The 17,050-nt window shown below is 38.8% G+C and overlaps 1 protein-coding gene across 7 annotated transcripts in view; it reads left to right on the top strand.

The window, feature by feature from the left end:
- GABBR2 (gamma-aminobutyric acid type B receptor subunit 2) overlaps window positions 1-17,050 on the top strand; it is a 488,653-nt gene that overhangs the window by 440,877 nt on the left and 30,726 nt on the right. For all 7 annotated transcript variants that reach the window (XM_030011389.1, XM_030011392.1, XM_030011394.1 and 4 more), the window contains one exon: window positions 6,065-6,175. In XM_030011389.1, the coding sequence (XP_029867249.1) occupies window positions 6,065-6,175 (111 nt within the window). The remainder of the gene's footprint in view (window positions 1-6,064; window positions 6,176-17,050) is intronic.

The following is a 17,050-nucleotide window of genomic DNA, read 5'->3' as shown; positions in this document are numbered from 1 at the left end:
ATTCCTAAACTTTTGATCCTTATGAGAAGTTTTTCTATTCAGATGGGAACTGATATAGCATTCTATCTTGCTGCAGTTGTGTATTCATAAATCATCAACTGTAAATGTTTTTACAAATATAAATAACATTATTTAAACAATTTGAAAAAAGCAAATCTAAATTCAGGTCTAAAATAATTTTCTCCTTGGGGCCTGCATGAGAGAACATCAAATGTGCACACTGGATGCCATGGGCATTGTGGTTGCTCAGAACCTTGGACTTACCTTCTCCTAAAGTCAGAAGAATCATGTTTCTCATTTCTCTGGCAGCAGTCATGGAGTGGCCAGGTGTAAGGATAGTTATTTAGTTGAAAGCCTGCTTTTATTAACAGAATCCTGCATTTCCATACTGGAAAACAGCTCTTACTATATGAAATAGTACTGTGCTTACCTATTAATAGCTGATTTTCTGTTCCATGATCAAATCGTCCCATGACTCTGAATCAAAGAAAAATATGTGAAGAAAGTCTTTAAATCAATCACTCTCCTGGATGATTAGCCTATTACAGAAATGATGAAACTTCTCAATTAATCTTGAAGGGAAATTAAATTGGTCACTGGACTGCAAGAATCCAGTAACAGTTTTGTACTTGGCTGAGCTACTATACAACATACAATGTAATTCATAACGCATCTAAACCCAAGCTCAGATATGAACAAAGACAAACAAGCTTTTATTCTGGGTTGCCTACCAAATTTTTAATTGGAAGACATTCCAAGTGAGCTAACCCAGCTTGGTATTGCATCTGCCATTTTGTATTCATGGAAGGTATGACCACACAAAGTAATAAACATATGAAAAAAAAGGGATCCATTTCCTGACAAATCTTTTTTTCATATCACAGTTGTTTTTTCTCTAAAAATACATCAAATTATTAAGTAATTGAAAAGTAGACAGCCTCTGATCTTTCTTTTTCTCTTTTTGTCAGTAATTGAGAGCCTGGCTACAATATACTGCATGTGAAAACTGTTTAAACCCTTTTGTGGAATACCTTTCTATTCGGATATGCAGTTTAGCACAGAGGAGGGCCTGTTACAACATGCAAGTAAATTTAATTTCTTACAGAATTTATAGGATAAACTAACTACAGTTATCCTTGAAAAAAAAAAAAGAATTTAAAAAGAAGTAAGGATGATCTTGTAATTTAGCAAAGTCTGGGTTTTCAGATAAGGAATCACATTTGAGCTCCATATGACTGTTAAATGTGCCAAATTAAAAATGCCAGAGTTTTCTAATTCATGCTGCAGACTAGCGATAGTATACAGTCATTATGCCAGTTAGATGGAAGCCATTTAAAGGGAAGATAAAACAGAGAGTGGGATGGTATATGAAGACCATTTTAACAGTGTGACAGAAGAGTATGGTCCTGTATTTTCCTATAATATGGGAACCTCACAGTTTATTTTAAACCTAGTAAACTGAAGCTGCAACTATTTACCTTATGTTTCATATCCATCTTTGGAAAAGACTGAGGCCTAATGTTCTGTTTTTTTCACCGATGAAACTGCAGCTGCAGAAATGACGAAATGTCACACTGGAGATATGCTGCAAAGTTTCTTAGAAAGCTTGCTGAGATTGTCCGCCTGTGAGCTGTGTTACAGAGCAGCACCACAACTCTGTAAATAAAGATCATCTGGTGTTCTGGCAACGGGACCTGAAAAGGTGACCACCTAGAAGTACCACCTTAGGAAGGTCAAGGACTTTTGGATACTGTGTGGTGGCCCAGTCTGTTCTTCACAGACATTTGCTGGATGAAATGCCTCGTGGAACATGGACCCTTTCTCCTTTTTTTAAGACCTGTGTGGAGCTGTAGAGAAGGAATGGCAATAAAGACATAAAATAAGTCAACGATACATTAATCGTCGTACAAATATCTCCCCAATGCACGGGGTCTTTTCCAAAGGGATTTGGCTAGTATAACAGCAACTAAGAAATTGTAGTTAGAGACGAAAAAAAGATGAGAGCTGTCTTTATATGGATCAAATAACGTGCTGCCCAGAAGGTACAGGTACCTCAGGGTGATTTGCCCCATCTTCCCACACCTTAGCCCGAGACGAGGAAAGCTGTCCATTACATTGCATGCATTTGTTTACTCAAGTGGAGCCAGACCCTTAAAGGAATTGCAGATAATTGTTCAACAAAAACTTCACTTGCACTTGAAGCATGGCCTTTCTGCTTCCCTAACACGGGCCACTCCGGAAAGCAGCTTAATCCGAGCCTGTAGTTTTGTATTGCAAACCATAGAAAGGTGAAGGAACCAAGAGTCTCATCGCTGCTCAGTTATTCGGAGGAGGTGTAGGAAGGCAGGAGGCACTCGACGGTCTCTGTCATTGCCCCTGCCAGGGTCCCTGCTGCAAATTTTCCTGCTGGTTCCAGGTGGTTTTAAGCTTCTCTCCTCACTCTGGCAGTACCCACCTAAGGCATCGCTCACCTACTATGAGGAGGATCTGCCAGCCCACCAGCAGACTGAGGAGCAAAGAAAATGAAAAGGCGACAAAGCTACAAAATTGACTAATAATAATTTAAACATGCACAGAGAGGGGATATAAACATTCTGTAGGTAATCTTTTTACTGGTTTGGGTTGCTTTCTAGACCTAGCAGATCTCATGTAAAACAAGCATTTCACTGGTGATGATACACAACTCCTGTATGAAGTGAGCAGATTGAACTGTTTATGTTCAACTGCTGAAAACACTCCAGAAATTGATGTCAATGTCAGAAACCTTATTAGGTTTCAGAAGAGGTAGGAAAGCTTCAGCCTAATCACAGGATAGGAGGTCTTCAGGCTTTTGAGAATGACATCTGAAGGGCATTTAGATTGTTTTCTATAAAAGGAAAGGGCGAATTTCCAGTACATACATAATCACTGGTAGCATTTATGTTGTCATCCTCTCTAAAGCAGTAACAAAGTGCACAAATGGTGGATGATTAGAGAGGTCAATGAAGTGCTCCATTCAGCTGTAATTGTAGAGTTTTTAAAAATTCTTTTGACATCAGAAAATATCATATGTTTTTTTAACCCAGCTTTTTGCTATGATTAGTTAATTCATGCAAAATCTGTGAAGAAACAGAATGGCAAATTAAAAGCAGTAAACCAGGAAAGTCATTCTGCAGTAGCCATAAGTAATCAGCAAAATCAGTTCACTGTAAAATTACTGCTAGCTGCCAATGCTTAACTCCACATGCACAAGATATCAGCAAATTTTTGTTTAAAATACTGACACCTTGCAGATCTGGAAAGTCCTTTGAAAGAAGTGCTGCCCCATCTACACTTTTGCTGATGCTGCAATCAGTTTTCTCTCTTTTCCTGCTCCCCCTAGAGCACTTCACAAGATTTTCTTATCTCACATAGAAAATCTGAATACACTGTTTTATTTAATTAACATAACTTTTAAACTATCATTGCCTTATAAAATCTGGCAATCTTCCTGCTAAGGAAATGATACAACCTCTTTCTCTCTAATAGCATGTGAAAACAATTTTGAAGCAAATTTGCATTAGAGAATAACCACGTTGTGAAAATAAAAATATAATCTGCCACTGACCAAACAGGAGTTCTCACTTCAGTAATATTCTTCAAAATAAGGAATAATTCCTATTACTCATAGTTGGTTAATAGTGGTGGAATGCTTCAGACTGAGTAGAGGTTTCAGTCCAGGGACAAGGGAAATAAACCACATGACATTGTCCATTGCACCAAGTGGAAGTCTACATTATTTATAAACTTTCTTGTTTCACAAAAGTACAAAACTGAAATAGAGGGAACACATGGCAGAAAGAATGTAGAGCTGGGGAAATGAAGAGACAGTCCTGTGCTGACTCCCTGGTGTGAAGAGAAAAAAAAAAAAAAAGACATTCTGATGACCACAAGCTTAAATTTTACGTAACTTCCATAATTCCAGACCATGAGGGATGCAACTGTTGGCATACTGTAACTCAAAAGATGAAAAAAAAAAAGTATAGCAGGCTCAGATGTAGTTTAGAATTTCTGAAAAATGTCTCTGTAGTACAGTCCTGTTCACACATCAGTTACACATTCAAGGCTATATTTGAATGATTTGTCATGTGAACTTTACTTTGTACTAGTCAAAAATGATGTTGAACATAGCAGGTTGTAACTTTGACATTAAAGGGTACTTTCTCTTCTGTGCACCTAAATTTTACCATTGGGCTTTTGTCATTGATGGGGGAGAATGAGGTAGTTCAACTGATCCCCAGACAAACATTCGTAGCATCTTAAATGCTGTGATGCCACTTAATGTTTGCAATCATTTCAATTTTTCAGCTAATGGTTCTTTGCTTGCCATCAGCAACCATTAGGGTGGAGTCATAAGCTCCCTGGGAGAGTTAATATTGCCGCCTTGGTTTTTATCTTATCTTATTTTAGGACACCTTTTTTCAAGATCTTTATTCTCCTCTTCAGGGCTTCTAGAGAAGTCCAGGATAGGAAAAGGTTTTAAATGTTGATGTCTTGTCTCCTGCAGGATTTGCAAAGAAAATCGTGAATCCTTTGACTGTGCAGTGCTTTGCACAAGGTTGTTTGGTGTCACGTGTATCGTCGTGTGTGTGTGTCCCCAGCCCCCGCATCTACCTCCTTATTTGTTACATTAATTTTTTACAGCATATGAGGTCAGGGGCAATGCCTCACATAAAAAAAGACTGATGGAAGGAACTGGGTTGAGATTAATGCTGTGGCCACTGAAATCTGTAGCAAAATTCATACCAGCATCAGATGCAGCAAGAATAAGCTTTAGGAAATTATTCAGATCTCTCTAAAGTCCTTCCACATACAATTCTACGTTTCAGTTGGTAAAAATGTGATTTTTCCTTATCTCATATATTAATCACTATACTTCTGCATGAGACATTTTACATGTGTTATTCATCAAAAAGGGAAATTGCAAAGCCCACTGGGACAACCAGGTACAGAATGTTGTGTCTGGGTTGATCTTAGTTTAGCTGAAGCTCAGATCTGCTGTTTCAAAGTAGAAAGGAAAAATAGCTTTCAGTATTTCAGTGTTTTCTGTAAAGCAAAACAGACTGTAGGTACACACAGCTCAGAATAGCCACCAGGAGTAATCTGCGGTATCTAACTAAAACAGGATCTCTTAGAATCACATACGAGAAGCACCTTGTGTTCTTATCAATGGACACCATTAAAAAGCAGTTTGACCAGACCCTAATATATATTCTAATTGTAGGCAGCATAGTAGCTAGTACCCGTTTGCTCTTTGTGTCAACCGTTTTTTCTCCTGTTTTAAAAAATTAAAGGCCAGGGAGGTGGGGGGGTGGTTCTTGCAGGTTTCTCTGAGTCTTAACTGTAACCTCTCCCTCATACAAACAGTCTTGATAGTCTGCAAGCCCTCTTGATTCTGCACTTTCATACAATCTCCTTTTCAAAATAAATGGAAAGCTACAAAGCTTCCAGCAGTATTAAATTTTGTGTAGACGTTCACTTGCTCTAAAGGACATTTTTTCCAGATTTTTGATGATTTATACTCTCTTCTAAGCTGCTGCTGTAGTTTCCATAGTAAATGGCCTTTGATTTAGCTCATGGTTATCGATGAAAAAACACCTGAAACACAGCATTGCTTCATACATTGTTTATCAGCCATTTGCCAGTGACACAAGAACCGCAGGTGAAAGGAAGGATGACTTTAAGTACATTTCTTCTCATGCCTGTGCATTCAAGCTGTTTGCCTTGTAGAAAAATTAGATGTCCTAAAGCTGATAAATGTGACTGACACTGTTAACGACAGAGTGACTTCAGACACTTTCTTTCTGGTTTGCAGTAGAGGTGACCTCACCTGGTGGTAGCTATCATGCAGTTTTTTCCCTCAGATCTTTACTTTTCACTGTATCCCTTTGCAGGTTCATGGGTCTGCAGTCATCGCAAGTTAGTTTAAATACTCTGCATTCTACCCATCCTCAATCTACTGAGAGTAGATTTAAGTACCTCTGAGGTGGTACAAACGAATACAAATGAAATCTGAATCCAAATATTTCACCTTTTATTTTTGCAGCCGGACCCTGCGGGCAGAGACATCTCCATCCGACCAATCTTGGAGCACTGCGAAAACACTCACATGACAATTTGGCTTGGGATTGTCTACGCTTATAAAGGGCTGCTGATGGTAAGCATAGCTTGTTCTACACAATACTGACTTCAGCTTCTAATTACCGATAGGCATGCACTGAATTATATTTGCTTTCCAAATGGCTGGGACAGAGTTAAAACTTCCTTGAATACATTTTTTGTAATTGGATCTGTTCTAAAGTTCATTAGGTGGTAGTATGTGGATATATGCATACGTAAAATAAATAAGACATCAATAGCACTTAAGGTGAATACTATAGATACACAGCAAACCAAGAAATTCCATAGTGAAAAGATGGGTCTGTGAATGAGACAATTCCATAAATAAAGAAGCCTGATCATCTGAATTCCTTTAGGTTCTCCAAAAAGGTGGGACTAGGTTATTCTAGATGTTTGCCTCTGAGTTGCAAATGTCCTTCAGGAGCAGTCGCAGGAGACGCAAGATTAATTTGGAGCCTGAATCAAAATAACCCTTTTGTCACTGAGGCCCATCTCCACAAAAAGGTTTCATTACTAAAATGGACCTCGGGAACCAGGAATCCTAAGCCTTGATAATTTCAAAAAAAATCCCCAAACCCTGTAAAGGTGACTATTAGTGATTAAAAGCTCCTAAGCCTGAAGGATTTAAAAACATCTGATTTTGACAGTACTGACCAGCTGAACACCTATCTTGAGCCGAGCCCCATCTGGATCCTAAACCTAGATAAACATTACACTGCCGAAGGGTTCAATCTGTTCTGTGGGTTCGTAACATGCCTGTTCGTTAGGACACCCACGAAGGAGCGGGTCGGGGTGGTTGGTGCTGCTGCCCTGGGGCAAGCGGTGGAGCGGGAGATGCTGGTGCCCGGAGTACGTGTCTTCCCTCTCCACAGCAAATGCCTGCTCTGCTGGGCTGCAGAGCCCTGCTGCTTTTCACGCTGCTTTTTTTCAGGCTGCAAGACCTTTAAATATGTGATATGGAGTTCAAAAGGAAGGGATAAGGGCTCTTTTTTTTTTTTTTTTTTTTTTGTTTTTAATTCTAAACAGTCAGTAACTTTGTGGTCAGGCTGGTGGGCTGGGGAGTGCCTTCAGGCAGAGAAGGCACTAGCACTGTGTGTCTCCAGTTCCTGGGTGAGAGCTCTCATTCTGGAGCTAGTAGCCAAAAGGAAGCCTTCCCACTTTCCCATTTAAAAAAGAAAAAAAAAAAAAAAAATAGGCAACTTTAGGTGTAGATGCCTGTTTTTCAGAGAACGTCCAAGCAGGCTGTGAAATCAAGAGCTAGGACATACTTGATCCCCCCCAAAGGGATCAGGAATTAGGAGAGATTCCACATCTCAGCTCCGAGTGGCTCTGAATTGACAGTAACCTCAGCACGTAGCACAGCATCGAGGGATTTGTGTTTTGAAGGCAAGGACACCAGCAGTTAGGAGCTGTGACACTGACCAGCACTGGGGCCACAGTTTGACAGTAAGATATAACTGTCCAGTGGCATAAAAAAAAAATCATGTTTTATGCAAAAACACAGCACGCCACCCAAAACTGTACCAGTACATCGTATGTGGAGCTTCTTTGCAGACCGATGAACTAGTCCAGCTCAAAACAGCTGGCTGCAAGTAAAAGGGAGCAAGGAAGGGCTCCTTCAGGCTGCCAGAGCCCCTGTACCCATCTGCAGGGCTCGTCTGCAAGTCCCCACGGTGAGCTGGGAGCTTCTGAAATTCTTACTTGTCTTCTTTGTTTGATTCTTCCTAAGCTGCATAGTGCCAGTTTCTGATTTTGTCTCTGTTTTAAGCCAAATCTTTCAAAGAGATACTGCTAAATTGGAAAGTGTGGCTTTAGTACCCAGTTGCTGACAAGGTATTTAACTTTATTGCAACATTTTCATTCTGTGTAATGATGGTTTGTATCTGTTAGGTCATTTATTTATCTTCAGGGATGAAGTTCTTCTTAACTTTTCATCCCTTTTCTAGTAGATTACTTTATTACTGGTTTGACATATCTGTCAATAAATTCCTACTCTTCACTTGGGAGAGTGGTTTTCACTTTGCAAATTTAATTTTACAAGATTTTTCTTAGATAATTTATTAAATGGAACAATGTTTTCCATACTTTTGTTACTTTCCAATCTCCTTGTATAGAAATTTTGAACAGTTCATGTTCTTCCAGGTAGAATTTGCCAGTGTTCCTTATACAAGTGCTTAAGACATTTTTCTCTGTGGTTCTGTTTGAAAAGTAAACAAGTAAATATGTTTGGTTCACTTAAAGCAGTGTAAATGAACAAATCAAATTAAAATTACTTTAAAAATATTGAAAGATTCAAATAAATGGTGGGGACTTTTTGCAAAAATAACTTCAATAATGTTTTCAATTAAAAATTAAAGAGGAAAAAAAACATATTTTAAAAATACATTCTCAGGTAATTTTCTTTGAAGTTTCTTTCAAGTTTGAGTCGTGCTGCATAGTAATCAAGCTGCATTTGTTCTCACTAGTCCTTTGCCCTAGATTGGTTTGTTGGCACGTATGTTGGACTGTTTTCTACAAGATATGTGACTCAATTTGTTTAAGTTTGCAAATGCTATTTGGCATTACTCACTATACTTATTTCAGGCACACAGTGTTTCATAACCACCAGTAAAATATACACTTTTTATTACTCCAGTGCCCTTTTATCACACAAATCGCTACATATGAAAAGGAAGATACTCTTCTGAATCACTTAAATAATTGCTATGGTGAGTTATATGAGGACAACAGGATTGATGCATTTTATCTCATAACCAAAGATGTTTCTGTACCCCACACATACTTTGCATTAAGAACAAAAACCAGAACCTCTCATGCTGCTGTATGATTTTATGAACTTTTATCTAATATGAAATTCTGCAGTTTGTAATAACAAAATACTTATCTCTAATTTAACATTTAAAGAGCTAGTATTGCTAATTGCAGTACAATGCAATATTTAAGGTGGAATGGCTTAGTGATTCACTCAGGCAAAAATTTACAGTGACCTCTTGTTGTCTCAAAATGAGAATACAAAAAATTGGGTTAACCTAAAAAAGTATTTTTCTTTTTTTGGCTTGAAGATACAAAGCAATACTGTCCATTCTGATGACTTAAACGCACTGATGCAGTGAATAAATCACTCGGGGTAGGGTAAAGCACAGAAGGGCAGGGAAGGCAAGGCAAGGAAAAATAAGGGAAGGCATTACTCGCCAGGATGCACAGGTTCCTTCTGTATTAAAGTAAGCAAACATTAAAAGTCAGATTCACGATTCTTCGATTGCCTTCGAAGGGATGTGAGGAAATGCTTGCTAACTTCATGAAGGCTTCTCAGTTACGGGATTCAGATTCCTCAGGACTGGTGACCAGAGAATAATAGGAAGACGACCATCCTAAATCTTGGCTTAGTTATAGTGTTAGTCTCTTAGTGACCCTGGCCAAGTCCCACCAGACATTCAGAACTCAGTTTTTTCCCATCTCAGGTTCAGCTCCTAAAAGGCTACATACAAGTTCAAGGTCTGTCTGTGTGTACATGGTGACCATCAGTTGCAGTATGTCTAGCTTTTGACTTCTGATGATGTAGACATGGTTGAAAAGTAGCTTTATTTCAGATATTCCAAAGGATGATAGAAATCACACAATCTTAAACTTGCCAGGGGTGCATTATTAGTGAGTGCACTAACATCTTTCTGAGGGGTATGAATTATTTTTCTGATCTCAGCTGGGAAAATACCAGGTTAAGGATGGATTGCACTCCTCTAGAGCGCTTTGCTTATTAACCACACACACTAGCCTCGTCTACAGTTTGATTCCTTTCTTCCTGATAATGCATTTAATTAACATTAGACTCAAGGTGTACATATGTTGGAAGTTTCATTGTGTTGCTGACATATTATTACAGTTACCTGTTATTCAGCTACTGAGAAACAGGTTTTCAAGGCCAACGTATATTTTCAGTTTGGCTGTTGCTTTGTGTATCAAACCCTACTTTCACCCTGTAAGTGTTAACTGAGGGCGTTTTTTATGCTGTAACTAATATTACTGGTCACTTCTGATACACAGTTTTTAAGGTATGGTTCTTAGCTAAACTTGCTAAGGATGAAAACATTGTATTTCATGGTGGAGGTGGAAAAACTGATGCATATACATCACGGGACTCGGTAAAGGTCGCTAAGAATAAGAAATTTAATTCCTTTGAATGATTCATATTCCAGCGTTCTGTTTTGGTCACTACAGTTGACATACTGCACAGCACAACTCCATAATTGATTTATGGAGCCAAATAAAGCATTAATTCAACTAAAATATATCTTTGGGGTAATGTTCAATCTTAATTTCAAGTCTGAAAGAATCCTCTGCTTCCTGAGGCTCTCTAATCACTGTTAGCTCTGACTTCCAAACTTTGTACCTTGGTGGGTCTTGCATATATGTTATCCCTCTTTCTCTAAAATGGCACGACGCCTTTATTTCTAGGCAAACTACCCTGAGTTTGGCCAAATTGCTGTGACTTTTCTAAAAATCTTACTGCTTTATGAAAATGACATCTATTAATAGTTTACCATTCTCCACGTTTGCTTCCTCTGCATCATTTTCAGCCACGATGTTATGGCCTCCTTCAAGTCAATGTACAAATATAAGACAGCATTTGGTTAGGAGTTTTTGGAAACGTATCCTTTTCTTCAATAGCTTCTCATTAATAGTTGCACATTGAGATCTATCACTTAGATTTCAATCGGTTTGAATTTGTTGTATTGATTTTGTAACATACTATTTTTAAATAACAATACTGTGCAGTATTAAGAAAAACACTACTGAGAAATCCAAGCAAGCTGCATAAATATGATTATCTTTATTCAGTCTTGCAATCTCACTGAAAAAAGTAATAGCATGTTGAATTATATTGCTATCTTTTTTTTTACTTTTTTGTCATTTATTGCCTGAGTTCATATATCAGCCATTTCATTAATTTGCTTAGGATAGAAATTACCGTAATAGCTCTGTAATCACTGAAGATGTTCCACTTTCTCTTTTCCCATATGGCCTCTTTATATCTTAAGTGGAGCTTTGCCAGAATTCCAATAAATATCAACAATTAAGTCCAGCAGTCCAGACAACTTCTAAATCAATTACTAAAACTCCTGCATGCAAATTACCAGACAACAGCTTGTCTTGACAGGGTTTTCAAGAGCTCTCTTACAGTTGGGATCAGCTGCGTTTCACTGTTTTGGCAAGACCTGAATGCGTTGTTCCATCTCTATACAAATATAGGACAAAAATATTCATTAAGCATACCTTATCACGCATCATTACTATTGAATTCATCTTCCACGGAATGAATCACTATTAGGATTCCTTTTTCTCCGCACACATTTTTAGAAATCCTTATGAATTCTGTTAAAGCTGCTAGCCATTCATTTTCTACTATATATTTAACTTCCCTGTCCGCTATAGGTATTTTAGAACTTTAATTCATATTCATTATTATGACTCTTTTCAACCTTTGTTACATTCTGTCTAGTCTTCAGCCAGTTTTATTGCTTGTTTGTTTTAAATTCCACAACGATCAAAACAATTTTTAAGGTAAGGAAAGCTTACTTACACTTAGGAAGTTTAGGGCGGATCATTTACAGCACATACCCAAACATCTTTCAGTTGCTGTTTGTAAATATTGCTGTTGCTTCCCCCGCTCCCTTCTCCAATAGCTTCCTTCGCTTTGATGGCTAATCCCTAAGCATTACTTTTTCAATGTTTTCATGCACTTGGAAGTAGATTTGCAAAAAAGGAGTTAAGCACCATGGTTTAGACTTTGGGCTGCAGTCAGTGCCCAGCGGCCCAAAGTCTTCAGTCAGCACTTGGTGCTCTTGCCTTGGTGGGCCGGAGGGGAGAGCGTCTTGGCCGGGGTACGTGGTCCTCACTAGCCTGAACTGCCTCTTCTCTGAACGCCGGCAGAGGTTGGCTGTGTGACAGGCACCCGTAAGCAGATACCCGGCCAGAGTCCAGGCAGCCGTTAGCGTGCGCGGAAGCAGAAACTCGGGCACCTACAGATGATGCTGCGGGATGGCCTGACCATCCTTGCTGGATGCTGGGTTGTAGCTTCTCGCTACCACTTCAGGTGCTTAAGCCCCCTCTGTACATCTAGCCCAGGAGCTGCTTAGGAACAGGAGAGCTGGGGTGTGTAACACGCGCTCCTCATTTTTACCGTTTTACTGTGTTTAGTCAATATAGACTGGATATGAAGAAAATTTTTCTAGCTCTGAGGAAAGTGAAGCAGTGGAGCAGGTTGCCCAGAGAGGCTGATCAGCCTTCATCCTTGGAAGATTTCAAGACCAGACTGGATAAAGCTATGAGCAGCCTGGGCTGACCTCCCAGCTGAGCCTGCTTTTTGAGCAGGAGGCTGCACTAGATGATTTCCTCAAGTCCCTCCCAATTATCTTATGATACTATACCAACAATATGTCTATTCTTAGTCGATCTCTTTATCAAATTAATGAATTTGATGTGTAGAAAAATTGAATAGTCTCCAGATTATGTTAAAATTCCCAATTATTTTCTGAAAATACCTTTGGTTTTTGACATATTTACTTGCATTCTTTCCTAATTCCCTTCATGATCGAAGAGTACTCAGGAGAAGGGACTGCCGCCTTCTCAATTAATTTACATGATTCCAACTCATATTTGTGGTGGCTTTAGCACCAACCCATCTGTCCCATATTACAATCATTAGAGAGGAAGATAGTTAAGCTTTGTGGTGGGGGAAGGTAGTTTATAGTGGTACCAGATATTTTTTATATCTTTAATAAAACATTGACAGTGTTTTAGCATCCAAAACATAAGTAACCATATGGTTTTGTAGGATAAATTTTTCCCTGCTATGACCACAAGGAAACTTCAAATAAATTCTTGAAATATTGCAGTATTCCCTTACATGTCTCTTGGCATCAATTTTTATATAGCAGAAATAGATTTAAATTGTAGCACACACTTGTTTTTATCAGAGGTGTTTGATCATTTTAAAGGGTTGGAATTTTCTGTGGTAATCTTATGCCAGGGACAATATAAAGCTATTTCAAATGGATATTCGCTAATAACCAATTGCGTATTTGTTTCAGCTTAGTTACTGTAATGTGTTTCATGACGAAGCAGAATTTTCACAGAAGAAAAAGTCAAATGCAGTCTGAACAGAAAGAAGGGAAAATATTTTATTAGCCTGTTGATTTGGGAGGCCAGAGTATCAAGTGGAAAATTTTATCTGGATGCATGTTGTCTCCATAGCTTAGTGCCACTTCTCTTCCATCTTGCCCTGGGCAGGACCATACTAAGTGCCCTGCAGCATAAAGGACTTTGCCAAGACCTTTATGAAGAAAGCCCTTCAACTGAATAGCTGAATATAATATCTTGCAATTTAAAGAAATTTAGCTATTATCCTAATGCTCAATCAAAATATTAAGCTTCCCTTTAGTACTGTCTATCCAGAGCAGCTCTGTGAAAATGAACTAAATACACAGCTGACTTGTACCAGATCAGGGGAGTGAGTGACGGTTTAACGTCAGATTGTACTGACGCTGAAGGTACAGGACCTACAAGGGTATAGTTTGTTCAGTTTGCTAACCTTAATTGGTGTGCTGGTGATTAAAAAAAAAAAAAAAAAAAAAAATCACTTTTCTATGCATCTTCCTGAAAACTGCTCAGTATTTTTTACTGCCCAATTCTCCAGTGAAAACCTGAAAATCAAAATGCTTTTGGTTTTTTTAGTTATGATAATTCTCATTGAAAAAAATCTGCAGCCATTCCACTGAAATAAAAATGTGCCTATGCCTGTGATGATCTGGATTTAATGAATGAACATGAGTAGGGAAACCCAGAATTTCAGCTTCACAGAAACTTTAGACTGAGAGATCTTTACAGGACAGACTCTGGAATTGCCTTTGTTTTAAGGGGTGGCAGGAGGGGAAATCTCCCAGTAATCTAGCTAGAAAAAAAAACCCAAACAACCCAGAAAACCAAAAACAAACCAAAAAACCCATCCCCAGATGTAAGATCTTTAAAGTAAAGGCTTGCTTTCATTCTTTCATGCAGCACAGCAGGGCTATGATCCACAAGTGAGCTCAGTTAAGTGTTACTACAATACAGTAATTAGCTGCAAAGCTGCAGCCTGGTCCAATATATAATCTTTCCAAAACCATACCCTCTAGTTATTGGCAAGGGTGACTTCTGAACAAGATTGGAGACTTTTCCTCTGGTATTTCTCTGCTCTTGTCTGATATCCTTAGTATAATTTTCTTTCCTAATACTGCTTGTAACCCATGTTCAAAGTAGAAGCAGACATGACTTTGAAATGAAACACAGAGACAAAACAATTTAAGGGCAGTACAGGGCAAGAGGGAATATAGGAGGAAAAATAATTTCCTGCCTCTTTCTTATCTGCTAATCTATGCAGTCCAATAGCAAATTAGACACTTGATTGTATTAATATATGTTGTGGATCAGTAAGCAATCGTTACTGTGTTTAGCAGTAATTTTGGTGAACAAGATTTAAAATGAACTAGCCAGTAGAGTTTTGAAAAGCAGTGTTAAATGTTTTCCAGTACTTCAGCTACAAACACTTGTATTATATTCCTAGCTATCACAATTTAGTCAGTGCAAGATTTTTTAAAAATTAAAGTTTGCCTGTTAAACTCTGTGAACACAAATACTGTATTCTCCATAGTCCTGTTATCCCTTTAAGATTTTAATATAGATTTCTTTTAGTGACCAGAATTCTATCTTTAGTCACAGTGGTATAATTCTGTTGTCTTCAGATACTGTTTTCCCCAGATTTATACAATGATTGTCTCACAGCCTTTTTAGATGCGCTGACAGCAGAGCCTAAACCCACCATATCAGCTGCTACACAGGTAATACTCTAAATCAGTGTAGTGTCAAATGGAAGCTGCCCACCCTCAAATAAAAGATGAAACAAAGCAATCATCTTGCCTGTACAGCCCATACCTTCAGAGAAAACCCAAAATAACATTTTATGACACTTTCTACATCAACAAGATGTGTATTTAGTAGAGCAAAATGGGAAAAAGCTTTAAGTTAATGACTAACGATGTAGGAAGCCTTCCTAGTTGCATTCTCAGTGTGCCTTTGGTTGAGATCCCCAAAGGGACTTAAATTAGACCATTAGACATGATAGTAGAATATTGTGCTCCTTAACTTTTAGATAACTGCTTTCTATAGGAGAATGCATAGCCCTGAGTTATTCAAACTCCTACTGTATTGCACAGGATCCATCAGGAGCTTCAGGATGGGAATTTTAACTGCCAGCAAGGAGCTGCCTAAGCGAGCTGGTATGAAACAGTGGGGACAGATGTGTCCTACCCCTCTCCAAATCTAGCACATTAGCACTGCTAAGAGCCACCCGCCTCCATCCCGATGTGTTCGTGCACACCTTCTCTAAAGACTGTTTAATCAAAATGCTCAGAACTAACATCCCATGCAAGTACTCAAGTAATTAAGACAGTGAGTGTCTCATTACATAAAAACTGAGAGCTCTGAAAGAAGTTTGAGAGCTCCTTCTGAAGACAGCCTCTACTCTGGGGCTAGAGAGTACATCATCTCAGGCAAAATTTGGAATTGGGCCATGTTGTCCAAACATGAAGCTATGCAGTGGTCATCACCAGCATCATTGTCTTGAATGAAGATGGCAGCTGCTGTATTTTGGGGGGGGGGGGGGCAAGCTGGTAGATGCACTCTGAGAAGCCTTTACCAGCTTGAGCCCTCCAGGAGCAATAGCAGGAGAGACAGCTGCGTTGCAAATCCCAGCAGACAGCCTTAAATATCAAATAGTCCTTAAATTGCACAGCAGTCTCAAGATTTAGGTGCCCCCAAGCATAATGAGAAGTGTGATTTATGTAGCTGGGGAAGATTAATGTTTAAGGTTTAGGTACCAGGAGTAAAGAGCAGCTGAACTGGGGTACTAAGAGTCTGGTTTTTTAACTGGAGCTCGTAAGTTTCATATTCAAAACTTGTCAAGGTATCACAGAAATCTGGACCTTTCACTAACAACGTCTGCATCCTATTCCTCAACCAAGCCATTTTAGGGTTTTTCAGGATTTTTGCAGTCATAAAAGTGAATCTTTCATTTGTGCAGATTGGCTGAGCCTCAGGAATGGGGACAATAAGAAGAGCATATGGAGGGAGAGCAAAGTGTCATGTTCCCTCAGGAATGCTCTATCTCAGAGGAGAAATCTTACCAACCCCATGGAGCTCTGCAGGCACCTGTAGCAGGCAAACAAGGAGCACCTCTGCGATCACCACTGTCCTGGCAGCAGGCTGCAGAAAACTCTCAGCTTTTATCCATGTCTGAGTCTCAAAGATCATCTGTAACTTTTAGAAAAGGAAAGCTCTCTTCCTGGTGCAAGCATTTTACCCAAAATGCCAATAAAAATTAAAAACAATGCTCTCAAATTTATAGTGCATCATTCTGAGGAAACCCACTTGCTGCAAGAGCCTCTCCCTTTAGTTACCATATAAATAAATATCTTCCTTTCATCTGGAAGATACTTAACCATTTTCCATGCTGTTCTCAATTATAAATGAGAATGGGCCAAACCATAACCTCCACAACACTGTTCAAATGATCTTTTTCCATTATAATTGATATTTTAGATTGCTTTATAACTGCCTCAGCTATAAATTCATGCCCATTATTTGTAATAAGTGCTGGCCTCATTTAAGTATGTTGGCTGTATTCCCAGAATAATGCTTTTGGAAGGGAATCTGTTCATACTGGGAGAAGTACGGGAGAGTGAGGAATGACCTACAACCCCAAAAATCTCATTAATAATTAATTGTAGCAGGATAAGATAGAAATCCCTTTAAAAACATGATCTAGACATACACACAATGATTTTCTTCTACCCCTCAAAACAGCTCAGCCCAGACCAGC

This window comes from Aquila chrysaetos, chromosome 4, assembly GCF_900496995.4.
Source record: "Aquila chrysaetos chrysaetos chromosome 4, bAquChr1.4, whole genome shotgun sequence".
NCBI lineage: Eukaryota > Metazoa > Chordata > Aves > Accipitriformes > Accipitridae > Aquila > Aquila chrysaetos.
This window is presented reverse-complemented; position numbering and strand designations above follow the sequence as displayed.